Here is a 16678-nt window from a genome sequence, read left to right on the forward strand (position 1 = left end):
TGTCTGGCATTGCAGTTATTCATGTCCTTTCCTTTTGAAGTGGACATCCCTCTCTCAGGTGAGAGGTCTAGACTTCCTCTAGAGCAGGGTTCCCAAACTGGCGGCCTTGTTATTTTATTTGCCTCCCACCCCAAGTTTCCTGAGCAAAATGTTTTTCTTTTTTTATTATTATTGTGGGACATAAAAGATTGTAAAAACACCAAGAAATCATCTCCAAGTGATTTTAGTTTTGTTCCCAAGTATTCCCATGCATAAGAGACACGTGATCATATGAAAGGTTTGAAATTATTATGTTTAAGTCAAATATTATATCTGTTTGGGCTTCTTGCAGTCTACAAAATGATATGTAATTATATTCCGGCCCCCAGACCATCCACTCAAGAAGAAAATCGTCCCTCGGCGGAATCTAGTTGATGACCCCTGCTGTAGAGGTTTATTTCCATGGTGGCTAGGGATACAGAACGACCACAGGGACCCCGTGAAGAAGATTGTAAGTGGCGACGGAATCAGATAAAGCTCACAGAGATGAGAGTAGAGGTGCCAACGCACGTCCGTCCGCCCAGCAGATTCAATTTCACTCAATAAATATCGCCGTGCCGCTTTCGCCTAGCTACGGTATAAATCTGCCCCTGAGGATCCCCGGGAAGGTGATACACTGAAATGGCTGTGTTGGTTCTTCCAGCAATACACTGTTGGAACAAGGTGTGAGAGGTTGGCCCATATGCACGCCTTACTTTTCTCTTTTCAATTTTGTAGCTCTCATCCCTCGCTCTGTTGCACTTCCAGATGGATACCTCTGTCACTTTGATGACCAAATGTGTCTCTCCAAGGATTAGTGCATGACTCCCTGAGAAGACAGGATGTTCTGGGCGAGAGCTGCCACTACATCAGCCGTCAACCGCACAGACATACTGTACACTCCTAGAAAAACAGTGTTCCGAAAGTCTCCTTTGGCTGTCCCCAGCCGAAGGAGGTTATTAGGCTGTTATCCTAATAACCTTTTCTGGTTCCAGGTACAACTATTTTGGGTTCCATGTAGAACCCTCTGGTGAAAGGGTTCTACATGGGACTCAAAAGAGTTCTACTTGGAACCAAGAAGGGTTCTTCAAAGGGTTCTCCTATGGGGACAGGCGAAGAACCCTTTTAGGTTCTAGATAGCACCTTTTTTTCTAAGAGTGTAGGGTTCAGTCATATCAGAGGCAGTCGCCACAGACAGATCTACATGCCATTGTCTGAGATCAGAGAATTGGTAAGACGTGTAGAATAGAAATCTGCATCGCTAGGAAATTATTATTATTAACTGCCACAGCTCTCAATTCACTTGCTCAAAAACTGTGACTTAACTCATGAGACAGGAGCTGTGTTAACACTTGTCTTCAGGAAGAGAAAACCTGACGAATGACTCAGTAATCATGGCCTCTATGCGTGCAAATACATGGGCAAATGAGTTAACAACCACCCTGTACTCACATGTTTGTAATGGCAACTTTCTCTGAGAGTCACCCAACTAAAGCTGGCCTAACCTGCCAAATGCTAATGTAAAAAAACATGACCAGGAATCTGTAACTGTCAAAAGGGCAGAGAAATGTGTCAAAGTGGCTCGAGGAAACCAAATCCTTGGAATGTCAGCCATCCAAAGGAGCTGTAATCGGCCAAGGCAAATCCAAACAGGAAGGTAAGCCTGTTTGATGCATTAATACAGTATGGGCTCTGCAGATAATAAAATCCCAGGACGGTTTAGAAAGTTCTGGGCCATGGAAATGGGAAGGGCAGTTCCTATAATCCTGACGGACACAAATCCATTGCGTGAGACTTGGTGAGAGGAAGTGGGGGGGGGGGGGGGGGGTATTCAATGACAGACTTCAGCTGAGAGAGCCTTCTCTAACAACTGATGCTAAACATGAGCAATGGCCATGGAGATGCTAGAGCAGGGGAAGAACTAGCACTGTATATGGAGTTGGTATCTCATAACCGACGATGTCTTCATGAGCCTCTCATAACCGACGATGTCTTCATGAGCCTCTCATAATCAACGATGTCTTCATGAGCTTCTCGTACCCAACGATGTCTTCATGACCCTCTCATAACCAACGATGTCTTCATGAGCCTCTCATAACCAACGATGTCTTCATGAGCCTCTCATAACCAACGATGTCGTCATGGGCCTCTCATAACCAACGATGTCTTCATGAGCCTCTCATAACCAACGATGTCTTCATGAGCCTCTCATAACCAACAATGTCTTCATGAGCCTCTCATAATCAACGATGTCTTCATGAGCTTCTCGTACCCAACGATGTCTTCATGGGCCACTCATAACCAACGATGTCTTCATGAGCCTCTCATAACCAACGATGTCTTCATGAGCCTCTCATAACCAACGATGTCTTCATGGGCCTCTCATAACCAACGATGTCTTCATGAGCCTCTCATAACCAACGATGTCTTCATGAGCCTCTCATAACCAACGATGTCTTCATGAGCCTCTCATAACCAACGATGTCTTCATGAGCCTCTCATAACCAACGATGTCTTCATGAGCCTCTCATAACCAACAATGTCTTCATGAGCTTCTCATAACCAACGATGTCTTCATGAGCCTCTCATAACCAACGATGTCTTCATGGGCCTCTCATAACCAACGATGTCTTCATGAGCCTCTCATAACCAACGATGTCTTCATGAGCCTCTCATAACCAACAATGTCTTCATGAGCTTCTCATAACCAACGATGTCTTCATGAGCCTCTCATAACCAACAATGTCTTCATGAACCTCTCATAATCAACGATGTCTTCATGAGCCTCTCATAACCAACGATGTCTTCATGAGCTTCTCATAACCAACGATGTCTTCATGAGCTTCTCATAACCAACGATGTCTTCATGAGCTTCTCGTACCCAACGATGTCTTCATGAGCTTCTCGTACCCAACGATGTCTTCATGAGCTTCTCATAACCAACGATGTCTTCATGAGCCTCTCATAACCAACGATGTCTTCATGAGCCTCTCATAATCAACGATGTCTTCATGAGCCTCTCATAACCAACAATGTCTTCATAAGCCTCTCATAACCAACAATGTTTTCATAAGCCTCAATTTGTGCAGGTAATTTTAGAGGAGTGATCAACAGACGACGCAATTAAATTACAGAGCGTCGGATTGCTGACTCAATATTGAACACGGTTGTTAATTAATTTAATGGAGGTTACCAGCATTCTCGTGTAATTGTGTTCTAACCTACCAGTCAATCATATTACCAATGAAATGTAGACTCAGAAGTGTAAATGCAGCTGCCTGCGCCCTAAACCAGTTTTATCAACCCATCAACAAATATCATGACATGACATTTAGAAACTAAATGTCTCATTTTGGATAATTACAGTAAACACAATGTTTTTCATTGGTGCATGAATTCCTCCTGTTCTCTGAAATCAAGATTGTCCTTGCCAGAGTCGCCTTCAGATCGCTGCCTAGAGAATTAGCGTTGACAATTTTTTATTGGAGTGAAATTACGGTAGCCATATAAATGTAATTGAAATATTGGTCGGATTTCACCAGAGCTGGGCCCACCTAGTATGCAGTGAGTGTTCTGTTCACTGATCCCAACACTAGGACCAAACCGGCTCCTAAAAATAAATGATTCCTTCGCTGCTGCACATGACAGAGGTCAGGAGGTCGGGTAGTTCAAGGGTGAAGGTAATCTATTATTCGAATAATACAGCACACCAATCAATAATGTGAGTGATAATCTATTATTACAATTAAAAACAAAACAAGTTTTAAGTGAGAAATAGGTATTGGTCTGAAGTTGAAAAAGAAAGGAAATGAACAAGCAGCTGCGGGGAGGCGTGTGGCCCCTACCTCCTTGGGTTCAGGCTCTGACTCAACGAAGGAGAGGCGATGGGGGTTCCCGACGCTCCTGAAGGAGTTATCCAGTCGGATGACCATCGCGATGAGCGTGTCTAAGGTTAGATTGTCGTCTCGGGAACGCCAACTCCGTCTGGACGTCTTCTGAATAATGTGCAGAGTGCCGGCTCATTCCATCCGCTGGATGCTGCCACTGTCCGAAATCTGAGCACGTACTCCACCGTGGTCTGGCCATCCTGCCCCCCCCCCCCCTCTCCCCTCCGGTGGATGTCCGAAGACCATCCTGAACAGAGTGGGAGAGAGGAGAGGAGGAGCTGAGTTCCTATGAGAGATTCATGGCTCTGTTCAGGGGAGGGTCTTCGACCATCCACCGGATGGTGCTGGGTTCCGGTGGACGACATTCTAGATCCCAACATCATCCAAGAATTCCACCTTCCCCGTCCAGACCCGCTCCTCGCCATCTGGGCCGTTCTCCTGGCCGGCTTCGTCCTGCAGCTGGAACCGCGTGTCGGAGGGAGGGTGTAATGTCACATCTACTCCCTCTCCTCCTCTCCGGCGCTCAACGTCGCCGGTCTACTAACCCCCAGGCCCTGGCAACCCATCATCACGCACGCCTGGCAACCGTCATTACACACAACTGGCAACCTTCATTAAACACACCTGGCAACCTTCATTACACACACCTGGCAACCTTCATTACACACACCTGACAACCTTCATTACACACACCTGGCAACCTTCATTACACACACCTGGCACCCTTCATTACACACACCTGGCAACCTTCATTACGCCCTCATGCTTCTTGACTTCATGCGTTAACGTTACACCACTACACGTATCGTGGAGATTAAGAAGTGAGTATAAGCCATGCCCACAAAAAAAGTGGGTATACGGCATATACATGTGTATTACCTCCACTACACCACTGATCTTAACTCCTCCTCCACTAACCGGATTGGTTGAAACAGTGCAGAAGAGAACCTCCCCCAACAGTTTTTTTCTTCTTCTCGTCAAGACCAATATCTAGGGGGATCTAGTTTCAGGCGCTTCTTTTACACCTGCTACATTTGGTTAGGTTCTCGGTAGCGAACGGACAGCTCATGACGAGAGACGTGTGTGGTGCACCTCCAGTCAAATTGGTTTGCACATTTTCATGGACATTGGTTTATATTGGCATGGATATGATGATAGGGAGATTTGAATTTAACATTGAGTTTCAACAAATGCCATACAAATACATCACACAGATCAATAGGTGAATGCCAAGCTTTCTCCTTACATTTCTCTACCTCTTAATCTCTCTCACATTCTCTCAACCTCCCTCCCTCGCTCCCTCGCTCCCTCCCTCCCTCCCTCCCCTACATGTCTATTGGTATTTATTCCTCTCAGGTTCTCCAGCTCTCTCTTCCTCTATTCATCCCTTCGTTTTCCATCCTTCCCCCAGTGGGAAAAACAGACATCATGGTCACGTTATATACTAGTTGTCTAAAGGAAGGGTTTTTAGCAAGCAGAATATGTTTTTATCTGGTTGTTATCTGGATATCTGACCAGATAACAACCAAAAGATGACGTCGTTCCCATGACAATTTGATTTCCTCATGGCAAAAAAGTTGTGAAAGAGACCAGTCGGTTGCTGCAATCTGGTTATACGACAACTTCTAAACCAGAAGTGATCAATAGGACATCGCGAGTCAGCCAGTTCTTTCTCTCCTTCCCTCTCTCTATCGTCTTCAGTCTCTAAGCGTGAGGCGTCTCTCAGACAGAATTATTTATTAGGTACAAATGGAGTAGGGGGTATTTTTGGTTGCTAAATGATTTCCAGTTTACTGCGCTCCTCCACCCCCTGATACCATTTTTTCAACAGTCATTTTCATACCATGAATTTCATACCATGAAAGTGAAGAGAAATGACTGGTGGAAAGGATCCTTTGGACCAGATGTCCCCTGAGAAAGAAGTTCCTTCGATTGATTTTATTATAAGTCATGAACATCCACAGGGAAAAAATGCAGTTGTGACAATCACAGGCTTTAGAGCTGTTCAAATCAAAACAACGTGACACTTACATTCACACAGTGGAACACAAGGGATGTTTTGCTTGGTACTTCCAGTTGATATTGAAATATATACAGTTGAAGTCGGAAGTTTACATACACTTAGGTTGTTTTCATTAAAACTTGTTTTTCAACCACTCCACACATTTGTTGTTAACAAACTATAGTTTTGGCAAGTCGGTTAGGACATCTACTTTGTGCATGACACAAGTAATTTTTCCAACAATTGTTTACATTTGTTGGAAAAATAAAGTGGTGATCCTAACTGACCTAAGAGAGGGAATTTTTACTAGGATTAAATGTCAGGAATTGTGAAAAACTGAGTTTAAATGTATTTGGCTAAGGTGTATGTAAACTTCCGACTTCAACTGTATATTTCAGTGTTCTCAGTTGGACATGCAAATTTGAATGCAAATAGTTATTTTTCTCAATACAATTTACAATGGAATTGACTCCTAGGATGTTTAGTTGTCATTATTACACTGATATTACAACTGATTAAGAAAATCAGTCTTCAGATAACAATGAGGTGATTTACTACTAGTTTGGAGGTTTTTTAGGACACCTAACACTGTCTCACTGTCACGTTCTGACCATAGTTCTTGTGTGTTTTACTTGTTTTAGTGTTGGTCAGGACGTGAGCTGGGTGGGCATTCTATGTTGTGTGTCTAGTTTGTCCATTTCTATGTATGCCTGATATGGTTCTCAATCAGAGGCAGGTGTTTGTCATTGTCTCTGATTGGGAACCATATTTAGGTGGCTTGTTTTGTGTTGGGGTTTGTGGGTGGTTGTTTCCTGTCTTTGTGTTCTGCACCAGATAGGACTGTTTTCGGTTTTCACATTTATTGTTTTGTTGCTTGTAGTGTTCACGTTCTTATCTTTATTAAATCATGTTGAACACTAGCTGCGTTTTGGTCCTCTCCTTCATCCCAGGAAGAAAACCGTAACACTCACAGGCACAAAACAATATGTGTGAATTGACTCATCTCCAAGACATTGTTTAAAAGTTCAAACCAATTGATTGTTTGAGGCTGCCCTATTTTACATAGGTATAGATCTTGGCAGTAGATGTTGGCACTAAACTAGAACAATACTTCACACACATTTTGTTTCACTGTAAATCAGTGGCGGTCGGTGCTGTTTAAGATGATGGAGGGCGATTCTTTTTTTTTCATGAACATGGCCTGATTTCTATTACAGCATATTGGATGAATGTCATTCATGTTCCATTTACCCAGTTCAATGTAACATCGATGTCACACCAGCCTTCGCTTTGGCTCTCCCTCCAGTCCAGCTCAGGTGTTCGGCGTCGCCGGCCGTCTAGCTGCTGCCGAACCTACTGCTGGCAAACGTCCTTCACTCATCAACCCCCGGCCGTCTAGCTGCTGCCGAACCTACTGCTGGCAAACGTCCTTCACTCATCAACCCCCGGCCGTCTAGCTGCTGCCGAACCTACTGCTGGCAAACGTCCTTCACTCATCAACCCCCGGCCGTCTAGCTGCTGCCGAACCTACTGCTGGCAAACGTCCTTCACTCATCAACCCCCGGCCGTCTAGCTGCTGCCGAACCTACTGCTGGCAAACGTCCTTCACTCATCAACCCCCGGCCGTCTAGCTGCTGCCGAACCTACTGCTGGCAAACGTCCTTCACTCATCAACCCCGGACTTGTCTCGTCATCACTACACACACCTGGTTCCAATCCCCAACTCTATCACTGTATATATACTCCCTCTGTCATTTGTCTTTGTCGGTCAGTGTAAATGTTACTTGTTCTCCTGACAGGAATCTCTTCTCTATTTCCTGAATACCGTATATTTTGCACTTTCTGCCTTTTTGTTTATGAAGATATATTTTGAGCACAACAGCGTTTGAGTCATCGTCCCGCTTTGATCTCTGGTGCTTAAATCAATTCAGTAGTTCTAAACCTGCGACTGCCTCCTGCCTACTCCTCTCTACACCAGTGACAATCGATAAGTGTAGGTTACTGCATATGCTCACATTTTTCCTATACCCAATGATCAGGAGGTTTCTACAACCTAGCCTATGAATAAAAGTTTACAACGTACAGGTTGAGAAATGTGAATAATTAAGGTGGCAGACAGTGACAGATTCAACACCGCCTTGCACACTCTTGCCTGCATCTAGCTGAGCTAGGGTGGAATCATTAGTCCAACAGTTGAAAATGTGAGCTTCTATTGGACAAATTCAGGTACGTTTATCCCTGTTTCGCTCAGTTTGCTTCTGTGTTTAAGAAACGTTTTTCAACAGAATCGCGGACTGAATACACCTTTGATCACACACAAACAGTTTACTTTAATAACAGCCAAATACAAAACAGCATGATCACTTTGTCTGTTGTATAATTCCTTCTCACATTGACGCACTCTCCTCCGTTCACCTTTTCCCTTTGCTTGTGGACAACACATCAGCTGTCTGTGACCTGGCGAAAAAACCTTTCCAAAGCCAAACATTCATATCATAACCGCTACACACAGCCTACATTGTTGTCACCATACTAGCTAACGTCATAGGATGCTTTCGTAAATTCACTCTGGCTATCTACTCCGATTTCAGAGCACTCTCATCTGAGTGTGCCAGAGCGCAGAATAACTGATAACTTTACGAACGCTCAACACCCGTTGAATATGACCGGTGTCGTTAAATGTCGGCAAAACAACTGAATTAAATTGTTGCCAGCAGCACAGTCACCAACACTCTAGATAACATGAAAACAGCCTAACCAGCTCTTCTAGGGCGAGTAAAATGTTTAGCAGTTACACCGGCGGGCCACAGTGGCAATACATTTATAAAACCAAAAGCTTACCTTGACGTTAAAGAGTTCCAGTGTTGGATAGCCATATCCAGCTAGCTAACATAGCATCCCTCTCTGTTTGAGCCAGGTGTTTGAGTAGGCTAAACTAGCTAGTTGCATTTCGCTAGCTAAGTACATTAAAAGAAAATACAACGAAATATAGCTAGATCTCTCTCTCTCTCCGTTGCTTCTCATTAATTTTTGAAGAAATACATTTGTTCAAAACTGTTCAACTACTGTCTCTCTATCTTTGAGTCAGCTACTCGCCACATTTTATGTACTGTGCAAACTAGCTGTAGCTTATGGTTTCAGTACTAGATTCATTCTCTGATCCTTTGATTGGGTGGACAACATGTCAGTTCATGCTGCAAGAGCTCTGATAGGTTGGAAGACACCCTCCAGGTTGTCATAATTACTGTGTAAGACTATGGAATGGGGTGAGAACCACGAACCTCCAAGGTTTTGTATTGAAGTCAATGTAGCCAGAGGAGGACGGAAACTAGCTGTCCTCCGGCTACACCATGGTGCTACCCTAAAGAGTGCTGTTGAGGCTACTGTAGACCTTAATTGGAAAACAGTGTGTTATAATCAATTATTTGGTGACGTGAATATATTTACTATAGTTGTATCTAAATTATTCACAATTTTTATTTTCCTCAAATTCACTGAGGAGGATGGTCCTCCCCTCATATCATGCAATACCATAAATTAAGGGATGTTAAATGGGGTGAGTATCCCAGTTCAGAGTATTTATAAGTGCATCCTTCCACCCTTCCTTGAAGCAATCACTGATCAGAAAAGACTGGACAGGTGAAAGCCTAGTGATGGAGCCTTTGCGTTTACCTGTCGAATCACGTCTAACCAATGATTACATCAAGAAACAAAGGAAGGAAGGACTTGTAATGGGGCCAGTAACTCTTGGTAACCATGGGGCATGCTGGGAGTCGTAGTGCCGAACCAATTACTCACTGTAGTCGCTGTTCTCGTCCTTGCTGCCATCGATAGAGCCGTCCGGCTGCATCTGCAGGTAGAAGCCCTGCTGGCTGAACAGTCGTGTCACGATGCCTTTCAGCTGCGGCTCTGAAACAAAGGACAGACCCCACCACGCCCCACCCCCCAGGGGCACGTCAGACCACACCCCTACTGCCTGACACCTTGCCACTGCTGCTCACATTGACAAACTAGTAAAACACATGTTGAGGATGGGTTACCAGGTTGGTGTCAGGGTCAGGGGTCAGAATAAACTTGGTCTAGTACAAGAAAATTCAAAGGAATCCATAGCTGGCCTTGTAGTCTTGTAACACGATAGTAACCTATGCTTTTTTTAAACTGTTATCTTGTGGAAGATTGCCAACTTGCTAGCTAAGGTATCTCCTAACCTCTACGTGGCAAACTGCTACTTGAATCCTGATGCACCTGTAACCATTAGAGATACAGTATCTACTGCCCTCTTGTACACTGGTGATGTTAACAGGTGGTCCTTGAAGGTGATGATGTAATCTGGAATTAATATATTACGGCAGCTGACCTACGTTTGGGGTTTTGGTGTTCGCGATTTGCCTGATCTTGGCTACATCTTTACTATTTTCATCAGGAGAGTGACTTGTGGATTCACTCAAGATTTTTCCACTATTCACCAAAAGACGAATCCTAACTTTTTTATGCACTTAACTTGAACTTTTACGTAAATCACGCACTGACGTCAATGAGATAAAAACAAAAATCCCAAGTTAGTATTCAGCCCTAACTAACTGTTTGCTTCTAGATGGGCCTGGAGATTTCGGTGAACCAGTACTTCATAGTGTGGGTTTGACTAACAAAATATCTACAATCTTTATTGTGCCGTTAAGGGCTTCAACTCTACAAGTGATCTCCAATCAAAGGCTATGGTAATATCATGAGGTTAATCACCCCAAAATGTTATACCATCTATAAAGAACGCTGAGTATTATATTCCGATGCCTAGTCACCTTACCCCTTACCTCTATCACTCCAGTATCCCTGCATATTGTCAACATGGTACTGGAACTGACACTGCATATTGTATGCTTACTTATTTTATCACGTTCTTATTTTTCTATCTCATGTGTTTTTGTTCTACCTTGTTATTTTTAGTATTACATTCTGATTGATTACTGCATTGTTGGGTTTAGATCTTGAAAGAAAGGCATTTCACTGTACTTGTTCACGTGACATTAAAACGTTAAACTTGAAACTTGAGTTGCCATCCAACTTTGTGGTGCTTGTGACATTTGGTGCAGGGCTTGTGAAGGAGCAGGTGGATCATGAGGTTTAGCCCAAGGCTATGGGAGTCTTTCGCCGACTGCAAGAAAAAAACGGGTGAAAAAGTATGTTTATCGTTGAGAAAGGGTGGGGGTGCTAGAAGATCACGTTAGGAGAAACAATCATCTGCAAATTCTCCAGCCTGGTGTCATAGACTAGACATAACATAGTAAATGTAAATCTGGGACACTTAAATTAGTATGATATGTTACGTTTGGTATGGTTACATAAGATTGGATGGTTGGTCGGGTGTATAATGTGATCGTCTAGCAACCCAAAGGTTGCTAGTTCGAATCTCATCATATATATATATATAAACTACTTTTCAACTACTTACTACTTTTTAGCTACTTTGTAACTACTTAGCATGTCAGCTAACCCTTCCCCTAACCGTAACCCTTTTAGCTAACCCTACCCGTAACCCTTTAACCTAACTCCTAAACTTAACCCTAACCCCTAGCCTAGCTAACGTTAGCCACCTAGCTAGAATTCGTAATATATCATACGTTTTGCAAATTCAGAACTTATTTTACATTTCGCAAATTCGTAACAGATTGTACGTTTTTGCAAATTGCAATACGATTCGTGATGTAACATATCCTACTAAATGGAGTGTCTTGTTTTTGCATACAGAATAATACGAAATTCTCTGAGACCAGGTTGAACTCTCAGTGATGGTTAATGTGTAGTTATTTTGATTGTGTGTGGATAGTTGAACTTCTATAGAGATTATCAACAGGGGCACTTAGCAGTGAAAATAAAACATTCTGAGTAAGATATCTTGGATTTGGTATTTTTGGTCCTTCATTATTTACGATTTATGAAAGCAAATGTGTTAGATTTGGATTGAACAGTAGAGGCTCGAAAGGAGTACCTCTATTGTGGTAGTGATGCTGCTTACGGAGTCACGCGTTTGCGAAGGTTCAATTTGAAGCTAAGGCAGTTGTGATCCAACTGTATAAACCACTGGATCAACCATCGCACAACCAGGCTGTTCTTTTCTAATCTGTGGTAGTTCAAAATAACCTTCATCAAACTGAGACCGAAAGTCACAATCTGTAAATAATAATCCTGTACTTTGTTTGAGGCAAACAAACTACATTGTCCTTGGATACAAGTTCATTATTCAATTGAATTTTCTTGGCCTTTAAATTAAACAAACCCTGTATTGATTCGAGTCCAGATCTCTCTAGAGGTGAAGTGTGAACATGTGGATGGGTTCAAAGAGGGCTGATGGAGTAACATCTGACCTCAGAACAGAATCAGAATCATCGCCAGTGTCCATAGTGGAATCCCCAGTGGACTCCAGGGCTGGTCCTGGAGCAGATATGTGCCATTTGATCAGCACTGTCGTTGAGCCCAGGGTCGGCTTGCAAACTGACCTCGCATCAGTGAAGGTTAATGTCGGATCAACCGTACTTCATTCTGTCCATCAACCCACAACTCACCGGCGGCAGAGCCTTCAATCTCTGGGACAGGCCATCAAGAGTAGGGAGAGTGGTGTGGAGGCTAGGGAGGAGGTAGGGCAGAGAGAGTGGTGTGGGGGGTAGGGCAGCTAGAGTGGTGTGGGGGGTAGGGAGAGTGGTGTGGGGGGTAGGGCAGCTAGAGTGGTGTGGGGGGTAGGGCAGCTAGAGTGGTGTGGGGGGTAGGGCAGCTAGAGTGGTGTGGGGGGCAGGGAGAGTGGTGTGGGGGGTACGGCAGCTAGAGTGGTGTGGGGGGTAGGGCAGGGAGAGTGGTATGGGGGGGCAGGGAGAGTGGTGTGTGAGGAGGGGGAGACTGGTGTGGGGATAGGGGGTAGGGGGAGCGTGGTGTGGGGCGTAGGTGGAGAGTGGTGTGGGAGGAGGGGGAGAGTGGTGTGGGGATAGGGGGTAGGGGGAGGATGGTGTGGGGCGTAGGTGGAGAGTGGTGTGGGGATAGGGGGTAGGGGGAGCGTGGTGTGGGGCGTAGGTGGAGAGTGGTGTGGGGATAGGGGGTAGGGGGAGGATGGTGTGGGGCGTAGGTGGAGAGTGGTGTGGGGATAGGGGGTAGGGGTAATGGTGTGGGGGGTAGGGGGAGGGGATAATGGTGTGGGGGATAGGGGAAGGGGTGATGGTGTGGGGGATAGGGGAGGGGTAATGGTGTGGGGGGTAGGGGAGGGGGTAATGGTGTGGGGGGTAGGGGAGGGGGTAATGGTGTGGGGGGTAGGGGGATGGGTAATGATGTGGGGGGTAGGGGGAGGGGGTAATGGTGTGGGGGATAGGGGGAGGGGTAATGGTGTGGGGGGTAGGGGGAGGGGTAATGGTGTGGGGGATAGGGGGAGGGGGTAATGGTGTGGGGGATAGGGGACGGGTAATGGTGTGGGGGGTATGGGGAGGGGTAATGGTGTGGGGGGTATGGGGAGGGGTAATGGTGTGGGGGATAGGGGGAGGGGTAATGGTGTGGGGGGAGGGGGTAATGGTGTGGGGGTTAGGGGGAGGGGGTAATGTGTGGGGGTAGGGGGAGGGGTAATGGTGTGGGGGGGAGGGGGAGGGGGTAATGGTGTGGGGGATAGGGGGAGGGGTAATGGTGTGGGGAGAGGGGGTAATGGTGTGGGGGTAATGTGTGGGTTGTGGGTTCACGCCAGGGTTGTGGGTTCATTTCCCATGGGGGGACCAGGGTTCAATTCCCACGGGGGGACCAGGATGAATATGTATGAACTTTCCAATTTGTAAGTCGCTCTGGATAAGAGCGTCTGCTAAATGACTTAAATGTAAATGTAATTGTGTGGGGGTAGGGGGTAATGGTGTGGGGGTAGGGGGTAATGGTGTGGGGGTAGGGGTAATGGTGTGGGGGTAGGGGGTAATGGTGTGGGGGTAGGGGGTAATGGTGTGGGGGTAGGGGGTAATGGTGTGGGGGTAGGGGGTAATGGTGTGGGGGGTAGGGGGTAATGGTGTGGGGGGTAGGGGGTAATGGTGTGGGGGTAGGGGGTAATGGTGTGGGGGGTAGCAGGGTGGGACCTCACTAAATGTGATAACTGCACTACTATGAATAAAGGCTTGAACATGGGCTTAGTGATCACTGACAGCAGAGCAAATCTGCTCCATTTAGAGGGAAACACAATGGACGTGGTTGTGTTGTGTTGTGTGTGGCAGTGGATATGATATCAGTGGAGGCTGCCGAGAGGAGGACGGCTCGTAATAATGGCTGGAACGGAGTGAATGGAATGGCATATTTGATACCATTCCACCAGTTCTGCTCCAGTCATTACCACGAGCCCGTCCTCCCCAATTAAGGTGCTACCAACCTCCGTTGCTGTGTGTCTGGGTAGGTGCGTTTGCTTGCAAATGAAGTATGCAGGTATGTGTGTGAGGAGAGGGCGTGTTTAAGTATGATTTTGAGGGAGAGGGCGTGTTTAAGTATGAGTTTGAGGGAGACGTGTGGACAGTAAAGAACAAATTGCTTGTGTTTGTGCTCGGGATATGCCTACCACGGGAGGACGTGCCTGTGTGTATTCAAAATGGCACAACCTTAAGTGTGACAATGTACAGACATAAACAGGGACAGTTGGGCATGTTGACAAATGGCGTTATGACGATGAAATTATGAATGATCACCTCAATCGCTATAGTCGACACTTTAGACAGGGAGAAACACAGCTCATCAATACACATGGATAAACAGACCTCCACCCAGTCACACAACAATACTCCACATGTTAAACACACACCTGAGGAGCAGCAGGAAGAGACAGAGTGAAAACTGATCAGACAGACAAACTGAAAGACGGAGACATAAAAAGCAAAGGAGAAGAGGGAGAGAGTAACCAAAGAAGAGACTACTGCAAGACATCTTAAATCACAGAAAATACGAAATCAGGAAAAATAGAAAAAGGAGAAATCCAAATTGAAAGCAGTGTCAAAACAATTATCAGAGGAGTCACTGGCATCAGACAGGTGCTGCAAGCCACTACCACCACCCCACCCCCACCCATCACCACCCATCACCACCCACCACCACCCACTACAACCCACTACCACCCCCACCCATCACCACCCACCCCCACCACCCACTACCACCCCCACCCCTCAACCACCCCCACCCCTACCACCCATTTCCACCCCCACCCCTCAACCACCCCCACCCCTACCACCCATTTCCACCCCCACCCATCACCACCCACTACCACCCCCAACCCTCAACCACCCCCACCCCTACCACCCATTTCCACCCCCAACCCCCACAACCCACTACAACCACCACCCTCCAACCCTCAACCACCCCACCACCCACTTCCACTCCCACCCCTCCCCACCCACTACCACCTCAACCATCCAACCCTCCACCCACTACCACCACCCAGCCCCACCCTCCCACCACCCACCCAGCCCCACCCTCCCCCACATCCCCTCCCACCCCCAGCCTTTCCTAGCAAAAGGGGTATCGACATGGGCGCGAGATGATGCGGGGGGGTGGAGACGGAAAACAACACAGCACACACGGATGGAGGCTGAGCTACTGACCTAGCCTGCCGCCCTTACGGGACACCTGTGGAGGTTTGGAGGATGCATCTTATGAGGGAGATAGAAGGAAAAACAACATTCTTTTAACAGACAAATTCCTCCAGGAGGCTGCTTGTCAAAATGTTCTAATCATTACAGCAGTATGATGATATGAAGTCTGTCTGTCTGTGATTCTGTTCTATCTGACTGTCTGTGGTTTTGTTGGCTGTCTGTCTGTCTGTGTGTCTGTCTGCCTGTGTTTTTGCTGTCTGTCTGTCTGTCTGTCTGTCTGTCTGTCTGTCTGTCTGTCTGTGGTTTTGGTCTGTCTATCTGTCTGTCTGTGGTTTTGGTCTGTCTATCTGTCTGTCTGTGGTTTTGGTCTGTCTATCTGTCTGTCTGTGGTTTTGGTCTGTCTATCTGTCTGTCTGTGGTTTTGGTCTGTCTGTCTGTCTGTCTGTGGTTTTGGTCTGTCTATCTGTCTGTCTGTGGTTTTGGTCTGTCTATCTGTCTGTCTGTGGTTTTGGTCTGTCTATCTGTCTGTCTGTGGTTTTGGTCTGTCTATCTGTCTGTCTGTGGTTTTGGTCTGTCTATCTGTCTGTCTGTGGTGACAGTGCACCTCCCATTCATCACATGACAGCCTTTAGCTGGATAAGGAGGGGAGTGATTGGCCAGTTCCTCTTTATCTGTGCACCAGGAGAAGGGGAAGAATGATAGCTTAGCATACTAGCCCCGTAGTCTGTGTCCATCAATATGGATGGTAGTGTCTTAATCACTATAGCTACCTCTCACCGCTGCAGTAAACCTTCCCTCTGCAATAAACATGTACCATTAAACATTTACCCTTAAAACAGCCTTTGTGCACTGCGGTACAACTTATCTCCACTAAGTCTCAATCTCCATTAATTATTGAATTATTTAAGGTAGCATTAATTTCAACATGGCAGGGGAGATGTAACAAATGAATATCAATTAGCAAGCTTAAATATATGTGAATATATGTAGGTTATAGCCAATATCTGCCCTACCTTCTAATAGAAATACACAGCCTATAGGATAGAATAGCAATAATGGTGCTAAGATAATAGATCATTATGATCACGGCAATAGAACATTAATATCGGTAACGTCACAACATACTTTTACATTGAGGCTGATACGGTAGGATATGGGTAAACTGTGCAGTGGTTCTCGACAGACAACAC

The 16678-nt window shown here is 45.8% G+C and overlaps 1 protein-coding gene across 5 annotated transcripts in view; it reads right to left on the reverse strand.

Annotated features, from left to right (window-relative positions):
- Positions 1-16678, reverse strand: part of LOC129823710 (fibroblast growth factor 12) — a 75278-nt gene that overhangs the window by 27082 nt on the left and 31518 nt on the right. For 4 of the 5 annotated variants that reach the window (XM_055882648.1, XM_055882650.1, XM_055882649.1 and 1 more), the window contains one exon: positions 9706-9816. In XM_055882648.1, coding sequence (XP_055738623.1) covers positions 9706-9816 — 111 coding nt within the window. Of the gene's footprint in view, positions 1-9705; positions 9817-15497; positions 15546-16678 lie in introns of all 5 variants that reach the window. The other variant, XM_055882646.1, reaches the window with a different exon arrangement.

The sequence above is a fragment of the Salvelinus fontinalis genome, chromosome 26, assembly GCF_029448725.1.
Source record: "Salvelinus fontinalis isolate EN_2023a chromosome 26, ASM2944872v1, whole genome shotgun sequence".
Classification (NCBI taxonomy): Eukaryota; Metazoa; Chordata; class Actinopteri; order Salmoniformes; family Salmonidae; genus Salvelinus; species Salvelinus fontinalis.